Source organism: Lolium rigidum, chromosome 5 (genome assembly GCF_022539505.1).
Source record: "Lolium rigidum isolate FL_2022 chromosome 5, APGP_CSIRO_Lrig_0.1, whole genome shotgun sequence".
Classification (NCBI taxonomy): domain Eukaryota; kingdom Viridiplantae; phylum Streptophyta; class Magnoliopsida; order Poales; family Poaceae; genus Lolium; species Lolium rigidum.
The window spans coordinates 54,892,021-54,911,553 of record NC_061512.1 but is presented as its reverse complement, the minus strand read 5'-3'; the positions used below and the strand labels follow the sequence as shown (position 1 = coordinate 54,911,553).

At 46.3% G+C, this 19,533-nt stretch overlaps 2 protein-coding genes across 2 annotated transcripts; one reads left to right on the top strand and one right to left on the bottom strand.

Annotated features, from left to right (window-relative positions):
• The first annotated feature begins 10,680 nt into the window (after positions 1–10,680).
• On the top strand, positions 10,681–12,214 carry LOC124653941 (mitochondrial import inner membrane translocase subunit Tim9). Its single transcript, XM_047192997.1, has 2 exons — positions 10,681–10,869; positions 11,885–12,214. Exons 1-2 carry the CDS (start codon positions 10,775–10,777, stop codon positions 12,069–12,071), a joined length of 282 nt encoding a protein of 93 aa, XP_047048953.1. The 5' UTR covers positions 10,681–10,774; the 3' UTR covers positions 12,072–12,214.
• Positions 12,215–13,593: 1,379 nt separating this feature from the next.
• On the bottom strand, positions 13,594–14,428 carry LOC124651747. Its single transcript, XM_047190786.1, has 2 exons — positions 14,092–14,428; positions 13,594–14,052 (listed from the first exon to the last, which is right to left on the bottom strand). Exons 1-2 carry the CDS (start codon positions 14,338–14,340, stop codon positions 13,594–13,596), a joined length of 708 nt encoding a protein of 235 aa, XP_047046742.1. The 5' UTR covers positions 14,341–14,428.
• Between the last annotated feature and the right edge of the window lie 5,105 nt (positions 14,429–19,533).

Here is a 19,533-nt window from a genome sequence, read left to right as displayed (position 1 = left end):
TCAACATTATAAGAATCACCCGAGATATAATGCTTGAGTCTTTGTCCATTCACCACTTGCGTAGCATTGCCTTGGAGAGAGCTAATTTTAATTGCTCCTGAACGATACACCTCCTCAACAACATATGGTCCTTCCCATTTCGAGAGTAATTTCCTTGCAAAGAATCTGAGACGAGACCGATACAATAGGACTTTATCCCCAATATTAAACTCTCTTTTGATGATCCTTCTATCATGCCATTTCTTAACTTTTTCTTTAAAGAGTTTAGCATTTTCATAAGCTTCACTTCTCCATTCATCTAGAGAACTTAATTGTAGCAACCTCTTATCACCTGCAAGTTTAGGATCTTTATTTAATTCTCTAACAGCCCGATAAGCTTTGTGTTCTAGTTCTAAAGGTAAATGACAAGCTTTTCCGTAAACCATTTTATAAGGTGACATTCCCATGGGGTTTTTATAAGCAGTTCTATAAACCCATAGTGCTTATTTCAATTTACTAGCCCAATTCTTTCTAGATTTATTAACGGTCTTCTGCAAGATAGATTTAATTTCTCTATTTGATAGTTCTACTTGACCACTACTTTGAGGGTGATAAGCGGAAGCAATTCTATGATTAATACCATACTTAGCAAGAGTTTTTCTAAAACCTCCATGAATAAAATGAGAACCTCCATGAATCATAATATATCTAGGTACTCCAAATCTAGGAAAAATAACATCTAAAAGCATTTTTAAAGAGGTCTCACCATCAGCACTTTTTGTAGGTATGGCTTCCACCCATTTAGTAACATAATCAACAAGAACAAGTATATGAGTGTTACCTTTTGAAGAGGGAAAAGGTCCCATGAAGTCAAATCCCCAACAATCAAACGGTTCAATAACAAGAGTATAATTCATAGGCATTTCATTGCGTCCGGAAATATTACCAACCCTTTGACATTCATCACAAGATAAAATAAACTTCCTTGCATCTTTGAAGAGAGTTGGCCAATAAAAACCTGATTGTAGAACCTTTTGCGCGGTTCTATCTCCGGCGTGATGTCCTCCATAAGCACTACCATGACATTTACTCAATATCTCTTGTTGTTCATATTCGGGAACACACCTTCGCAGAATACCATCCACTCCTTCTTTATATAAGTGTGGGTCATCCGCAAATAATGCCTCAAGTCATAAAAGAATTTCCTCCTCTGCCGAGCTGAAAAGGTTGGAGGCAAGTACTTGGAAACGATAAAGTTAGCATAATCAAGCATACCAAGGACCTGTCTCGCGAGCTCACCTTTATTACAGCCAATTGTTCACTTGGAAAACTATCATTAACAGGAACAGGATCATAAGCAATATTTTCCAATCTAGACAAATTATCAAGCAACAGGATTATCAAGCACCTTTCCTATCTACAATATGTAAATCAAATTCTTGCAAAAGAAGTACCCATCTAATAAGCCTCGGCTTAGCATCTTTCTTTGTCATAAGGTATCTAATTGCAAGCATGATCAGTATGAATTGTAACTTTTGAATCAACAATATAAGATCTAAATTTATCACAAGCAAAGACTACAACCTAACAATTCTTTTTCGCAGTAGCATAATTTCTTTGAGCAAGCATCAAGAGTCTTGCTAGCATAATGAATAACATTTAATTTTTTATCTACTCGTCGTCCAAGAACAACACTTACAAAGAAAATCACTAGCATCACACATAATTTCAAATGGTAAATTCCAATCAGGAGGTTCAACTATAGGAGAAGTTGTTAAGGCTTTCTTTAGAGTTTCAAAAGCTTCCTTACAATCATCATCAAAAACAAAAGGTACATCTTTTTGAAGAAGATTAGTAAGAGGCTTTGAAATCTTGGAGAAATCTTTAATAAATCTCCTATAAAACCCAGCATGACCAAGAACACTACGAATAACTTTAACATCCCTTGGATAGGGCATCTTCTCAATGGCTTCAACTTTAGCTCTATCAACTTCAATACCTCTCTCAGAAATTTCATGTCCCAATACAATTCCTTCATTAACCATAAAGTGGCATTTCTCCCAATTAAGAACAAGGTTAGTTTCTTCACATCTCTCGCAAAACTTTATCAAGGTTTCGCAAGCAACTATCAAAAGAATTCCCATAGACAGTAAAAATCATCCATGAATACTTCCACAATACTCTCACAAAAGCCATGAAAAATAGCAGACATGCATCTTTGAAAAGTAGCAGGAGCATTACATAAACCAAAAGGCATACGCCTATAAGCATAAGTTCCATAGGGACAAGTAAAAGTGGTTTTCTCTTGATCTTTAGCTTTAACAACAATTTGCGAAAACCCAGAATAACCATCAAGAAAGCAAAAATGAGTATTTTTAGATAACCTTTCTAGCATTTGATCAATAAATGGTAAAGGGTAATGATCATTCTTAGTAACTTTATTAACTTTTCGATAATCAATGCACATTCTATACCCTACAACTACTCTTTGAGGTATGAGCTCATCATTATCATTAGGCACAACAGTCATTCCTCCTTTCTTAGGAATGCAATGCACGAGACTAACCCATCTACTATCAGCAATAGGATATATAATACCAGCTTCAAGAAGTCGTAATACCTCATTTCTTACCACATCCTTCATCTTAGGAATTAGACGACGCCGAGGTTCAACAACAGGCTTCGCATCATCTTCCATATTAATGGCGTGTTGGCAAATAGAGGGAGAAATCCCCTTCAAGTCATCAAGAGTATAGCCAATAGCACCTCGGTGTTTCTTCAATATTTGCAATAATCTTTCTTCTTCAAACTCGTAAGCTTAGAACTAATAATAACAGGATATATTTTCTTATCATCAATATGAGCATATTTAAGATTATCAGGCAAAGGCTTTAAATCAAAAACAGGATCTTCCTTTGGTGGCAGTGTTGTACCCAAGTCTTCCACCGGTAAATCATGCTTGAGAATAGGTTGGCGAAGAAAAATCTCCTCAAGCTCATCTCTTTCTTTCCTAAAAACTTCACTCTCGCTATTCTCCAAATGTTGCTGCAAAGGATTATTAGGAACAATAACAATAGATGCACACCGCTCCATTTTAAAATCATTACTAGGCAAATCAGCTTTATAAGGAGTTTTGGTAAATTTAGAGAAGTTAAACTCATAAGATTCACCAGCAAATTTAGTCAAAATTTTCTCTTTCTTGCAATCTATAATAGCTCCACAAGTATTTAGAAAAGGTCTACCAAAAATGATAGGACAATAATCACTAGCAGCAGAACCAAGTACCAAAAAGTCGAGCAGGATATTTAATCTTACCACATAGAACTTCCACATCTCGAACAATACCAATTGGAGAAATAGTTTCTCTATTAGCCAGCTGAATAACCACATCAATATCTTCAAGTTCACAAGAATCAATTTCGTGCATAATCGTCCGTGTAAAGCTCATAAGGTATAGCACTAACACTTGCACCAATATCACATAAACCATAATAGCAATGATCACCAATTCTAACAGATAGCATAGGAACACTAGCTTGTTTGGGTTTATTAGGATGTGAAACAATATTAGAAGCATCTTCACAGAAAATAATATGACCATCCTCTACATTTTCGACTCACAAGATCTTTAACTATTGCAACAACAGAGTTCAACTTTTATTTGTTCTTCAGAGTTCTATAGGTTTCTTTTCACTTTTATGAACCGCACTATTTATAACAGAGTACTCTTTCATTTTAGCAGGAAAAGGAGTTTTTTCAATATAAGCTTCAGGAATAACACGATCAGCAGTTTCAACTACAACACACTTATTAATAGATGAATCAGTTTTATCTTTATATGGTTCATGATACTTATCAAAATTCTTCTTAGGCAATTCATAATGAGAGGCAAAAGCTTTATAAAGATTTGCAAGCAACTTGAGAATCAAGACCAGATGTAGCACTCATATTACGAAATGTATCAGTATCCATAAAAGCTTCAATGCATTTATAATCATAAATTATACCCGATTCTCTATCCTTGTCGTTCTCCCAACCTTCGCATTTTCTTGGATCCGATCAAGAAGGTCCCTTTTAAACTCTTCTTTATTGCGTGTAAATGATCCAGTAACAAGAAGTATCCAACAAGGTCTTGTCTTGAAAAGAAAGTCTTGCATAGAAATTATCAATAATAACATTACCAGGAAGCTCATGAATGGGGCATTTGAGCATTAAAGACTTCAATCTCCCCAAGCTTGGGCAATACTCTCTCCATCATGAGGCCAGAAATTATATATGCGGTTCCGATCTTTATGAATTTCACTTGGAGGATAAAATTTGGAATAAAATAAAAGCACAATGTCCTCCCAATCAAGAGAATCACCATTCTTCAACGAATTTATACCAATGCGCCGCTTTACCGGACAAACGATATAGAGAATAGTTTCTTTCTAACTTCATTCATAGCAATACCTGCACATTTGAATAACCCGCATAATTCATGCAAAAACAAGTAAATGATCACCAGGATGGACAGTTCCATCCCCTTCATAGCGGTTATCCATAACATGTTCAATAATTTTCGTAGGTATTTTATATGGTATTACTTCCTCACCTGGCGCCTCATCCACTACCGTTGCAGTAGTAGTAGATTTCCAAAATAGAAATTGAAGAGAAGATCTCTCCATAATGACTTATAGCAGACAAGCGTAAATAAAATCAGCACAAACAAGTAAAGGTTTTCCTTACCAATTCCACTTACCAATAGCGCTTCACTCCCGGCAACGGCGCCGTAAAATAGTCTTGATGACCCACAAGTATAGGGGGTGTATCGTAGTATCTTCGATAAGTAAGAATGTCGATCCCAACGAGGAGCGAAGGTGTTGACAGTGCAGTTTTGATGAAGGATTCACCGTAAATGCTCACAGTACAAGTATTCGTGGGGTTTTGATGTAACGGATGAATAAAGTACGAGTAAGTAAAATGCGAGAGAAATAATTGCAGCGAGTGGCCCAATCCTTTTTAGCACAAAGGACAAGCCGGTTTGTTTACTTATAATGACCAAACGTTCTTGAGGACACACGGGATTTTAGTCTAGTGCTTTCGCTACATACAGCTTGATTAATCTTCATTGTTTTGATAAGTGTTGTGTGGGTGAACCTATGCTAATGTACCGCCCTTCCTAAGACTAATACATACTTGTGATTATACCCGTTGCAAGCATCCACAACTACAAGAAAGTAATTAAGATAAATCTAACCACAGCCTTAAACTCTGAGATCCTGCGATCCCTCCTGCATCGATATACCAACGGGGGTTTAGGTTTCTGTCACTCCGGCAACCCCGCAATTGGCAAAAGAGTACAAGATGCATTCCCCTAGGCCCATAAATGGTGAAGTGTCGTGTAGTCGACGTTCACACGACACCACTAGAAGAATAACACCACAACTTAAATATCATAACATTGAATATTACTCAACCATAGTTCACTACTAACATTTAGACTTCACCCATGTCCTCAAGAACTAAACGAACTACTCACGAGACATCATATGGAACATGATCAGTGGTGATATGATGATGAATAACAATCTGAACATAAACCTTGGTTCAATGGTTTCACTCAATAGCATCAATAACAAGTAGAAATCAGTACCGGGAGAGTTTCCCCTATCAAACAATCAAGATCAAACCCAAATTGCTACAGCGGTGACGATGTCCAGCGGTGGAGATGGCGGTGATATGGTGGAGATGATGATGATGGTGATGGAGATGATGTCCAGCTCGATGGCGGTGACGATGGCGTCGATTTCCCCTCCGGGAGGGAATGTCCCCGGCGGATTCCTCGCCCGCCGGAGAGCTCTTTTCTCTCTGGTGTTCTCCGCCCCGCGAGGCGGCTGTAACCCTTCGTGAGGATTCCTCTGTGGCTTAGGTCTTCGGGACGAAGGGTTTCGCGAAGAAAAGGAGGCGAAAGAGGCTGTAGGGGCCCCACACCACATGGTGGCGCGGCCAGGCCGTGGGCCGCGCCGCCCTATGGTGTGGGCCCACCATGGGTCCAGCTGGCTCCCCTTCCGGCTTCCTTCGTCATCCGGAAAAATAGGATTTTTGGTAAAACTCCCTTCCACAGCTTGATCTTCCGAAATATTGCATCCCGACGGTGCTTTTTCCAGACAGAATCCCGGCTCCGGTGCTCGATCTCCAAATAATCATGAAACATGCAAAATAGATGAAATAACATAAGTATTGTGTCCCAATATGAAATATATCAATGAATAACAGCAAATTATGATATAAAATAGTGATGCAAATTGGACGTATCACCGCCCACAGCCTACCATCTCGCGCCACCAACGCTCCACCGTCCGCCATCGGCGCTCCACCGCCCACTGCCATGTTATTCCAGAGACAAGGACCCGATTGACTTTTTAAAATTTTGTTTAGGGTCTTTTGTGTAAGAGTTTGGACTGGTCTGTTATTTCGTATATTTTGGTCCAATCTCAACCCGCAGATGTTGCCAAACAATGTATTGGTTCAGATTCTCTCAACACAGACAGGCTAACAAACACGTCACAAAATCTCAAGTTAGCTTGTATGAGGTGAGATATCTCAAGTGGGAGAGTAAATCTGAGGTGACACATGCTACCAAACACACCCTAAGTTTTCAATTTTCAGTCTCTTTCACACAATATGTGCACTATGTTGAGTTATGTTGGTTTCTTTTATCAACATTTGCATTACTGTGAATTGTGCTCTTTACATAACATAATTCTTTTATTTACATTCAGCACTATGCACCAGTAATATCGCTGCAGTTTACTTCACCATCTCGATGCCAAGCTTACAGGAATATGTCAGGTCCATGTACATATCCTATGAAGAACAACACTTAGGGCATTACCTACCTTGGTAACACGTGCACCGAGTTTCGGGTATGAATTCTAAGCGGTTTAACACGAATTGGTGTATAGTAAGGTCTTTTATTTCCATTCCTCCTCTTGTTATCTTACCTTTATACCAATTTTATCATGCATGATGTACCTTTTAGACTAATTTGTTCAATAATCAATCAGTTGTGTCTGTATGAAGGGTCTTTCACTATGCATGGTAAGACCAAATGGGTATGCAACTACATGGTATATATCTCTATGAGGTGTATGTCTACAAGACAGCATGCCATCACCTATTTGTATGGACATGAATAGAAAAAGTTCATGTTCGAGTACGGTTTGAAGAAGGGATACGAGCTGAAGATCGATAAACCCAATAGGCAAACATTTGTAACAGCTTACATAGTTAGAGACACTGCCAAACATATACTACATAACTTTTCTTGTACACATCATATCCTTAGATTACTTCTTTGCGAGTAATTGTTCTAAACCATTCGCTCTCTTCTAGGTGGGTTTAACACGACCAACGTTGCAGAAACTCTGGAGAAACACAAACTCATGGCACTAAGAGCACCGACACCAGCATCGGCTGCCCAGGATGCTGCATCAGCACTGACTACTCAGGCTCCTGCATCAGCACTGATTCCTGTACTAGCTCCGTTTCCTGCACCTGCCCAACATGGTCCTGCATCAGCACCAGTTTTTGTACCAGCCCAAACTCCTCCACCAGCCCCATCCTAACCACCGAGGTGTGAGGTCATAGTAATAGCCACCCATGTGGTGACCAGGACACATCTGAACGCTATGTTCATGTGTATATGGTTGTAGAACTGCTCTTATTCTGATGCCTTCTCTGATTAAATCTCACATGATTCGGTGCATTATTGCTCTTAACTAATTGTGGTGGTATCTCTTGCTTTGAATCAATGCATTAATTAGTCCTTAGCAAATGCTTTTGTAGCTACAATGTATATGGTTGTCTTATCTGAACTGATAATTATATGGGTGGTAAAACTATGACAAATTTTTTCTCTTCGCAACTACCTATGTATGATAAAACTATTATGAAAACTAATATTTATGTTCATCTTAATCTGCATTTCTTTTTTTAGAAAAAAAGTTAATTTATATTTTGGCTGAGACGTTAGAGAACTAGCGGAATAAACCTAGAGTGTGATTCAAATAGATTCTTTACAGGTTGAGTACATCGAGCCACATATCTTGGCCCTGATAATTGCAACTTCCATTAATTATCAGTGTAAGATTGAAGGAAGTATGGCTTACCCGAGTTTCTAAACTAGGGAAAATTCAAACCACCTGAGCTATCTAGAAATACAATCTTTACAGAAAGAGGACTACATCCTGTAACATTTGAAGTCACACATCAATCTCTGTTTTCAAAGAGGATTGATAGAACTACTGCCATAAAAAAGGGAGTAAAAAATATTTCACTTGGGCTGCCGCCAGCCATATAGGCCTTCGAACTTTCCAGCTGGACTAATTTTACCCGGGGCCATGCATGAAGCCAACCCAAACTAATAATAGCCTTTCTGAATGGATCGTAGCGGCCAAGAGGGGGGGGGGGTGAATGTACGCTAGACAAATTTTAAGTCTTTTTCAATTTTAGGCGAGCGGAAGGTAAATGTGATAGCTTTAGTGGTGGAGATGTTCCTAGTATGATCATAGGCTAGTGCAACAAGTAAAGGAACCAAGCATGATAACAAACATAGGGAGCGGGACAACCGGGGGGGGGGGGGGGGGAGATGAGGCGAGGTTTGTTTCCCGCAGTTCCTCCCATAAAAGGGAGTACGTCTGCGTTGAGGAGGTGCTAGCCTCACACAAGAGGCTAGGTGGCCACACCACGAAGGAAGGCCTCACCTTCTTCCTCGAGAGAGCTCCACAAAGGGGCTCCCCCGATTCTCCACTAAGGCACCGGTCGAGGCGGTGGTTCCTTCACAAGGTCGAGGCGAGCTCCACAACACTAGGAGGCTCACAACACCCTATGGCGCTAGCACAACACCAAGCTAGCCTCCATAGGAGCACTTCTCCCAAGATCCCACCATAGGAACCCTAACTCCCAGATCCACAAAGGACTAGCACGAATTGGTGAAATGTCTCTAGATATATAGAACTATAGATCGGGGCCTCCTCCACCACTACTCAAAGTTTGAGCAAGATTGGTTGGATGGGTGGGGAGATCCTCAAGGATTAAGCTCAGCAACAATGGAGGAGAGAGAGAAGAGATGAAAACGAGCTGGGGAAGAAGAAGCCTTTTTATAGGGTCCCTTCAATCCAACCGTTATGTGCAGTTTCCGCCTAAGCGGTACTACCGCTTTGGCAAGCGGTAGTACCACTCTGGATTTGAAATCCCCCACAGATCTAGCTACGTCGACTCACAGCGGTAGTACCTCTTGCGGTACCGCTTGAGGTACCGCAATGGCCTCTGTGAGTTACTGGACCACGCGCGGTACCAAAGCGGTACCACAACGGTGGTGCCGTAACTTGCGTTACGGTACCTAAGCGGTACCGAGGCGGTACTACCGCTCTCAAGCGGTACTACCGCTCAAGGTACCGCAGAGGTACCGTAAGGCTCTCTGTGGGACTTTTCCAGTGCAAAACTCCAGAGCGGTACTGTGGGGCGGTACCAGTAGGGTAGCGGTACTACCGCTCCTGGTACCGGTAGTACCGGTCAGGCAGAAACAGCTTTTTCCTCTCTTCCTCTCCAACCATGTCACCTCGCGATACACACACAACCAGAAAATCTATAAGCTACGCTTCAGTCTTCCGATCATGACGTGTTCAGCGAGGTCACCGTGCACTTGCAAATCTATCAAAGACAATCTTTGTACACGGTGAGATTCATTCAAGTGTTATTATCAAACAAACAAAACACGGAGTATAGATTGTAGTGAACAAGTGCAACGTTCAAACCCAACATATACAAAAATGGGCAATCGCTAGTTAAAAACCATATTTAGCAGAAACTAACAACACCAAGTTGTTGCCGCAGTGTCAAGACACACAGTTTAGTCAGCTTGAATGAGGTCCTGCGTTCGGAATCTTGTTACTCAACATATATTTGGCATGTTTCATGTAGCTACAGTGAACTAGAAAAAAGCTAACATCGGAGACCCATCATCCAGTAGTACCCTTCAACATTAACAATGTAATATTCAGCGAAATAGATCGAAAAAAACAAGTAGCTCGCAATATCACATATAAAAATAATCAAGATATATAAGGAGGCTGGCATCCTAGCAGCGTTCTTCAACGTTAACAAGGTAAACGGAGTGGATCGAAAAAAGACAAGTAGCTCGCAATATCTCGGATAAAAAGTAATCAAGATATCTCACTATCTTATACATGGAGGCTAACATCGGGATCCATTTGCCAACACCGTCGCTCAGTGTTAACCTGTTAAAACTAAACAGAAGGGATCGAAAAAGGCAAGTATCCCGCAATATCATGAATAAAAAATAATTGAGATATTTCAAGTTTCTTGTACAGAGAGGCTGACATCTGGAACCCATCAGCCTGCCGCATCATTCAACGTTAACAAGGTAAAATTAAACAACCGAGTTAAAAAAACACAAGTAGCCAACAGTATCAATATCACAGGTAAAAAAAAGAAGATACCTTACATTTCTTTTGTACAGAGAGGTATAGGAAGGACACATCAGCCAGCAGCATATCTCAAATTCTCAATATTAACAAGTTAAAATTAAAGAGATCGAAAAAGAAAAAATATCTTGATATGGGCTAATGGGCTAATTCGGGCAACCTGAAGGGCCCTGGCCAATATAGACGTGCAAAGCACGGCGCTCCGGAGGTTTTAGATCTCGTGTCCCCTTTCCTCCCCAAGCCCGTCCTCCCTTCTTCCCCCAAACCCTAGCTTTCCTCGCCGTGCGGCGGCGGCGGCGGCAGCCATGGACAAGAGTATGCTCGGCGACCTCGACAACCTCCCCGAGGAGGACAAGATGCGCATGGCCGTCATGGTCGACCAGCTCCAAGTCCGCGACAGGTCCGCACCACGCCCATCCCTCATAATGCCGCTTCTCGATCCCTATCTCGTCCTAAAATCGGCGTTCCCGCGATCTGATTTCGATAGCCCGCGTTTAGAGTTTGTTCCCCCCGTTGACGATCCAGTCGTATTCATGTTAAGTTGGACATAGCTTAGAGGAGATGGAGAGTAAAGTCAATGACTTCTTTCGGAAAAGATCTGTTGGCGATCTAGTGCGTGTTTGGTAGAATTGGTGCGTTTAGTCCCCAGTTATTCACAGGATTTGTGATAGATTGCAACCCGTACAGATAAAATCACTCGGTTTTGGTTTAATTTGAGCCGCCTGTTTTGCTTAGATGTTGGAGACTGGGGATTAGTTTCAGACGCATGTGCAGCTGGCTATCTGCTTCTAGTTTGGTTCCGATTATCTCAGATAGGCGTGTGTCTGCACTGCTGCGTCCAATTGCTTGCTGCTTGTTGTAGGTTAGTCTTTTAGCTATGTATATAACCATTCAGATGCACAAGTCGTGTAATTCTAGTACCAGAAGGGCAAGAACATAAGTTGAACTATTAAATTGATGATTAAGCCTGATGTTTCAATAGTTTCATGGCGATTATGCTGGAGTTCATAAATGATTCATTCTTTATTTCTGTTGTGAACCAGCTAGGTAACTGTGTATTCCGCTACATGTAATGTAATTCCAACTTGTGGTGAAATTTTGATGGTGCGATGGAATGAAATAGCATTGCTCGCTAGAATTATAATACGGAGTGAACAGATTTGTGTCACTAGTAAATCTGCGACCCCCACCATGACATGATACTCTTTAAAAATTCAACAACTCTTTGATGGCCTTCACACGGCATCATCTGCAACTGAACAAAGGCTCACAATTTTGCCTTTTTGCTCGCAGTCTCCCCACCACGACATGATACTCGTTGATACTCTTTAAAAATTCAGCAACTCTTTGATTGCCTTCACACTACATCATCTGCAATTGAACAAAAGCTCACAATTTTGCCTTTTCGTTCACAGTCTACGGATGTACAACAACCTGGTGGAGAGGTGCTTCACCGACTGCGTTGAGACATTCCGCCGCAAGACCCTGGACAAGCAAGAGGAGTCATGCGTCCGCCGCTGCGCCGAGAAGTTCCTGAAGCACTCCATGAGGGTCGGCATGCGATTCGCTGAGCTTAACCAGGGCGTTGCCACACCCGACTAACCGAATGATGTGTCCTTGTCCTTCAAGTTTCTAACATTGGACGTTTGGTCAGGATCAGTTTGTAATCCTTGAAAGGTTTTCAAGTACTTCGTGAACCCACTGCTGGTTATCAAGTTAAATAAAGTTTATCTTGAATTATGGTATCCAAGGCTTCTTGCTGTTATGTTGCACATTGTTGCTTAATTGCTTAATATATCCTTTTGATATCTCACTGAGAAGATGCCAGTAATTATTTCTAATTCTTACCCTGTTCTTGACTGTTATCATGTCTTGGTCGAATTCATGAAGCTATCTAGATATTGACTTTTTTAGTAGATGATGTTTGCTGTCTTCCTGATATTTCAGTGTAGTTTACAAACAGTATATCACAAGATCTGTAAAGCCACCTTTTCTCTGGCCCTCTATGTTTTAGCAAAGAATATAGGATGGTGCACATGAACACATGATGCCATCAACAGCAACATGCCTGGAGGTTTCCAATGGTTTCGGCATGATGGCATTTTCCTTTGGCATCTGATGGTTTTGGAGCTTGGTCATTGGCAGTTCGGGTGAGCAGGTTGGTCACCTTCTGCCCACTACCTAGTGTGTGCTCCAGGTTGGTGTGCATTGTTCTATATGCATGTGGGGCAAGCAGTTGGCTTGGGTATGGTGAAGAAGAGCGAGACAGGGTGGAAGTTCGTGGCATGTCGGTGATTAAGGAGGCTGCCTTGCTTGCTTTGCGGTGATGTGTTCATCATTGTTTCAGTACTTGCTTTGGTATTTCTAATGCTGCCATCAAGATTGGAGTTGTTTGATGCATCCTGCCCGTTTGAGCTTGCTTCGTGAGCAATCTCAGCACTTGTGTTTTGGTTCTTGTGAACGAGGAGAAAATTATACCAAATTTTGTATGTTTCCAATGCATTCATGTCCATTAAATAACAGTATTGACGAGTAAAATGGAAGCAATCATCAGTGTGGCTGGAGGAATATGGATACACAGCGAGGAGCAGTATCATATAGCTTTCTTTCTGTAGACCTGTGACCTGGAAGGCTGGAACTAGAATCTCATGGCTGTAAAGTACGGCTCAAGCTCAACTTGAAGCAATCATGGAGTTCAGACCAGCCCAGCTCAGTGAAGCATCTCCCTACACTGTTGAAGATTCACTTTTGTGATAATAATGCAGAAGCAGCTGACCAAAATTCTGATCATGTTGTGAGACAAAAATTTGCAGAGAAACTCGTGGCCACATTCTAGAACTGAAGTACTGAACTCGTGGCAAATTTGCACTATACTTTAAGCAATGAAAAATCGAAGGTATCATCTGTTCTCAAAGGGATGAATGAAAACTAGGATCAGCTTCCCATTTTCCAGCTTGGAAAATGCTTAGGACTGAATTGCAGTGAGGAACTAATCACACAAAAGAAGTGCTCACATTCAGTTCTTTTAGATGTCACATTTCAGTAAGGAACTAATCACACTCCAAAAGAAATAAAAGGAAGAAGAAACGAAGATCTCTATACACAGAGCAAATATAAGTCTGCATCAATGCACAGCACCGACTGGAGCGGCGTCAATGCTCCTCTGTCCCGGGAGCGCGAGCATGGCGGTGTGGTCGAGGAAGTCCTTGAGCTTGGCGACGGCCTCGATGACCGCCCTGAGCTCCTCGGCGCGCGCGAACCCGCGGGCTCCCGCGGTCCGGACGGCGTAGACGTAGAAGGTGACGCAGCCCTTGCGGAACTTGAAGCGCGCCATCTCCGGCGCGCCCGGGGCGGCGCGGAGGAGGCGCTTGCCGACGTCCCCGAGCGGCAGGACCTGCGGCCAGGCGGCGTCGGCGGCGGCCTTCATGGCGGCGGACTCGAAGACGAAGACGGCGGCCTTGGAGTTCTTGGTGCCGAGGCCGAGCGTGAGGGTGTGCCACGCGTGGTGCGCCAGGATGGCGAAGTTGGTCGGGATGTACGCCGTCGTGGTCGGCGCGAACGACAGCTGCGGCCGCGGCTTGCTCTTGTGCTGCTGCTTCTGCTCGGCGTCGGGGACGGCGACGCGGAGCAGGTGCGGCAGCTCGAGCGGCGCGGCGCGGCGCACGGTGAGCGCGCGCGTGACGAGCTGCGCGCCGAAGCGGAGGCCCGTCACGTCCGCGCACGGCTTGAAGTGCGCGTCCAGCGACGGCGCGGCGGGCGCGGCCGTGGCGTCGGCCTTCGCCTTGGCCGCCTTCTTGGTGGACGCGTCGTCGTTGGCCTGGTGTTTCTTGGACTTGGACGACTTGCTCTTGCCAGTCTTTGGCTCCGCCATTGCTGACGATTGCCAAGGAGAGAGGGAGAGAGGGGTTTTGCCCGCGCTTAGGAAGATCAGTGAGGACGACGAGGAGGAGATGGAAGGAGGTTTGGGGTTGGTCAGAGTTTCAGCGAGGAGTTGAGGACAGGGCATGGCACCATTTCTTGTCTCTTTTATTCCATCTCCTGTGATTCTCCCAATTTTTTATATCTGATGTGATCATATCGTGTGAGCTGTTTGTTACAATTCTTTATACTTTTGTCTTTGCTATTTCTGGTAGAATCGAATTCGAGTGTGCAGTGAAAAGGGTGGCTGGAGATTCCAACTACGACAAGTTTTTCTTTCTTGTCGGCGACCTGGCGGCTTTGGTGGGCCACCGTGTGTGGCAGGTTGCCATCGCTGGCACCTGCAACCATGGTAGGGGTGTGCCATGGCGTTTGGACGGTGGCGCGGCGGCGCCGCTCTTCTGGTGGTCGGGTTGCTGTCCGGCGCCCCGCGGCGGGTGACGAGTCGACATGAGGTGTTTGCTCTGCTGCTGCGCGTGAAGGCAGGAGCGGCGGCTCCGGGACATGGAGGTTCTGCCCTGGCCGTGCGGGCGGCAGGGCACGACTGCGTGGCGGCCGTGCGTCGCGTCCTGGAGCACCGTGGCTTTGTGGCACGGTTGGCTTCGTGTGGCGGCGGCGAGCTGCGACGCGGGCGCTTTTTCTTCGTCTTCGTGGATAGGCTTCTATGACTTGGGTTTTGGTGAACTCCGCGCGAAAGCACTGCATCCACTTCGGTTGCTGCCGGTGATGTCGGCGTCCTCGGACGTCGTTCCCCTCGTTGGAGGCATTGTCGAGGAGCTCCTTCACCTCCCTCGTCGTGTGAAGTTTCATACTCTCCGGGTGAAAACCCGAGCTTTGGCTTCCGCTAGAGTGGGCATCGGCGGCGTCATCGTCATCTCCCCCTTGGGGGCGATGTCTTGGAGGTATGGTACTCCGCTAGGCAAGTTTTGGTTTGCTTTGCGTGGCAGCTGCTTCGCCGGCCAGGCGGGTGCGCGGTCTCGGGACCGGTATGGACGTCGGAGTGGCGGCTTCGAAACTTCTGTGTCTTTGAGTGTTGTCCCTTCTTGCGTGGGCTGAAGTGTCGTCGGCTCGTAGCGTGTGCGGCCTCGGGGCCGGTGTGTTGTGTTTTGGGTTGTTTTTCCGGTTGTCGCCAGTGTGCGCGGTCTCGGGACCGGTGTGGATGTCGGAGCGGCGGCTCCGAGAGCTTTATGTTTTGAGTGATGCCTCTTGCTAGGGCGGAAGTGTCGTCGGCTCGTGTTGTGCGCGGCCTCGGGGCCGGCGTGTGGAGTTTGAGTTGTACGGTTTTCGGTCAGTTTCCCTTATAAACTGACCAAATTTTCCTCTTTTTAATGAATCGGCAGTGCTCCTGCCGGTTGCTCAAAAAAAAGTTTTTCTTTCTTTCTGAGGGAATATAAACATCTTCTTCTTTGGAATGGAAAAGAAACATCTTCTTTCGTATAATTCCAAGTCTCTGAACAATCTGAATTTCCATCCGAAGTTCAGTACTTGCTCGAAATTAGAATTGGTAATATCCCTTTCCCTACACCTGTGGATCACCACGACGATCAGTCGAGCCATGCATTTCACGAAGCTTCAGTCGTCCCTGTGGGTGATCACGGTAGCAACCAGATCTGGAAGGGACGTGCAGATTCGCAATGCCAGAGAAGATGGCTGAACTGCATGGGAGGATCGAGCTGGTGGGTAGCACCAGTATACAGGACAGGGATTCAGTGACATTACAACAGCATGGCACGCTGTGCCATGATCTCCCATCCACCCTACACTTTCCATCTAACGGCTGTAATCAAGCGATCAGAAATTTTGCTAAATTTGTTTTTTTTGCTGCATTCAAAATACAAAGTATTTTCGATTGAAACTTTCCGTACTTACAACATGATTCGTTGGCAACATGTACATTTTTTGTTTTGAATTTTTTGTTGGCGGCGCTTCTATTGGGCTTGAAACTGCGCCTACGCTTTTTGGGGCGCGATGGTGTGAGCCTATTTTCGATGTGTCCCCAAAATGCTATCGAGGCGCCGATGAAGATGCTCTTAGTTAAGTCATATACCATTTAATTGCATCGTGATTTGTGCATATGAGTTGTAAGTTGGGTTGTAATTGAGTTTCTTTCGGTTGCAAGTGCAGTTGCAGCTGAGACTTTTTCACCTACAAGTGGAGATACAACTAAAAAAAAATCCAGACAATTACATTAGATTGGTGATTCGTGCTAGTTATTAGTTACAAGATAAAATCATGTAATTGAGAATGAAATTAATTTTTGATCGACTGAGAAATAGCCTCACTCTTTTTCTTTAAAGTTTGGTCAAATTTTACTTACCTCTAACCTTGATTTTAAAAACAAGCTTTATTAATTGTAACGGAGGAAGTACACTAAAAAGAAATAAGACGCTCTAGGCCTTGTGATCCGCAAACAAATTATGGGCGCGCACATGACGGCGGCAGCCAAGCTCGAGCAGTGGCACATGGGGACGAAGGCGCACATGAAACCGCACTGATTAACGCAACGCAACGCCACCACGGGTAGGGCATCTCGTGGATTATCATACTGCTGCCACTGTAATGTCACTGAATCCCTGTCCTGTATACTGCCACCACGGGTAGGGCCTCGATAGCATTTTGGGGGCACATCGAAAATAGGCTCACACCATCGCGCCCCAAAAAGCGTAGGCGCAGTTTCAAGCCCAATAGAAGCGCCGCCAACCCCGTGTCGGCCCCTTCACAACAGGCGCGAATCAGGCGCGCCAGCGCCTCACGCAACAAATAATATTGGGCGTGGAAATCGCCTGTCAGCCACACATCCCAAAAGTATACATCCTTTCCCTCAAAACCTCTTCCCTACCGCCGCTCATTTCTCCCGCCCGCCGCTCCATCTCCCATCCAGACTCCAACCCGAAAAACCCTCGCCGCCGCAACTGCCGAAGAAAAAGGCTCCGGTGAAGGCAGCGAAGGCGCCGCCGAAGCTAGGCATCGTGGCGCCGAAGATGAAGCCGACGAACATGTCGTAGGAGGCATGGGAGGAGGAGAAACGCCGCTGCTCCACGATGATGGCCGACCATAAAAGGCGCCGCATCGCCGCTCTCGAAGCCTCGAAAGCGGCAGCTGCTGCCGAAGTGTGCTTCAGCTTGGGCGACGGTTAGCCCGAAGGGAGCCAGCAACTCGCCGGACGGCAACTTTGGCAACGGGTTATCGAGCTCACCCTCGTCGCCGGGGTACTACGCGGAGGGGCCGGTGCTCTTGCAGATGCATCTGTCGCAGATAGACGGTCGCGCCCGCTACTCCCCCACGTACGCCGACAGTGACATGACCTTCGACCCCAACACGTCGTTCTCGCCGGATTCAGCACCGAGGGGAAGCAGCGCCTTTCGCTTCCCCGTCGACCTGAACTCGTCGCCTGATCTGTGCCACCCTGGAAGCATCGATGGCCATGTGACTACGGTGTTAGACTTTGTATAGCTGCTCTTGTATTATACGTGTATATGTACGTTGTACCCCTGTATATATATGAGATATGCCACCCCTAGAGGGTTGAGCAAGTTCCCCATAAACATTGTTTTACATGGTATCAGCCTAACTCCCGATCCGCCTACCCTAACCCTAGCCGCGCCGCGCCGCCAGCCCTAACCCTAGCGCCGCGCCACCGCCTCTCCCACCATGACCGCTTCCGCCTCGGGCACCACCAGCTCCGGGATCCTTCCCGCGTCGCTTGCTGCCCTCCTCAACGCACCACCATCCCCGCTTGCTCCTCAGATGCCGCAGTTTTTCGGCACCACCGCCGTCGGTTCCATGTACTCGGCTCCGCCTCCACCGCCGAGCACTGCCACGGCCACTCTCCTCGCCGCGCTACCTGCGGCCACCACGGTGTCCCACGATGTCGCCTCGGCGGGCTCACCCACCTCTACTCTCTCCGTCGTCACAACGGTCTCGGGGGAAACCACTGCCTCGGTCACGCCCATGGTGCAGCCTCCCCCACCCACGCCCGTGGCCTTGGCGCCGGCTGCAATGGCCCCTGCCCTGCCCGCGGTCCCTTCATCCGCTGCGGTGGTGGCGGCGGCACCGTTCCACTTCGCCAATCAGATCACGATCCGCCTCACCCCGGACAACTATCACGTTGCGGCGCGCTAAGGTGTTGCCGTTGCTACGTAGCCATGAGCTTCTTGGGTATGTTGATGGTTCTCTTCCATGTCCTCCTCAGGTGATCATGACAATGTAAGGACCGGCCATCAATCCGGAACACCGCGTGTGGGTGCAGCAGGATCAGGCGATCCTTTCGGCCATCCAGGGCTCCCTAGGTGAGGGTGTCGCTGGCCTCGTCCTCTTCGCCGCCACCTCCATGGACGCGTGGACAACCCTGGAGCATGCTTTTACCACCGTCTCCACCTCTCGCACCATGGCCCTCCGTCGGCAACTTGGCGAGATCAAGAAGCTCGACTCCTCCGCCTCCACCTACTTCAACAAGATCAAGGTGGTGGCGGACACGCTGGCCTCCCTTGGTCAGCCGCTCCGCGATGAGGAGTTCGCCGGCTTCATCCTCCAGGGGCTGGACTCCGACTACGACAACCTGGCTGAGGCTGTCAATGGCGCCACAATGCCAATGCCTCCCCACGAGCTTTACTCGCGCCTCCAGTTCACGGAGCAGCGTGTCGAGGCCCGCCGCGCCACCGGCGTCATCACCGACCAGGCTGCGGCGCACTGGGCCAGCCGTGGCCAGCGCCCGCCCGCACCCCCCGGCGCTGTCTCGGCGCCACCGGCGCCCAAACCCGCCTCACCCTCTACACCGACCACGGGTGGCGGGCGTGCTGGCAACACCCGCGTCTGCCAGCTGTGCGGCCGCCCGGGGCACCTCGCCTCGAAGTGTCACCGTCGCTTTCAGCGCAGCTTCTTGGGCATCGGCAACAACGGGCAGGGCAATGAATGCCAAGCCCAGCTCGCCGACTTTCGTCCGCCTCCAGCTGCTCCTGCTGCCTTCGCCTTCGCCGCGGCCAAGGGCAAGGAGACTGTCCAGGGGTCTACTCCGTCTTACCCCATCGATCCTGCATGGTACATGGATACTGGCGCCACGGATCATCTGACCAGTGAGCTTCACAAGCTTACCACCCACCAGCCCTACTATGGGCACGATAAGGTTCACACCGCCAATGGTGCAGGT

Bases quoted from the DNA above. Each gene is read 5' to 3' on its own strand.
- LOC124653941 (XM_047192997.1), top strand. From the start codon at position 10,775: ATGGACAAGAGTATGCTCGGCGACCTCGACAACCTCCCCGAGGAGGAC. The intron at 10,870-11,884 runs GTCCGCACCACG...TTTCGTTCACAG, and splicing joins CAGCTCCAAGTCCGCGACAG to TCTACGGATGTACAACAACC.
- LOC124651747 (XM_047190786.1), bottom strand. From the start codon at position 14,340: ATGGCGGAGCCAAAGACTGGCAAGAGCAAGTCGTCCAAGTCCAAGAAA. The intron at 14,053-14,091 runs GTCGCCGTCCCC...CAGCAGCACAAG, and splicing joins AGCTGCCGCACCTGCTCCGC to AGCAAGCCGCGGCCGCAGCT.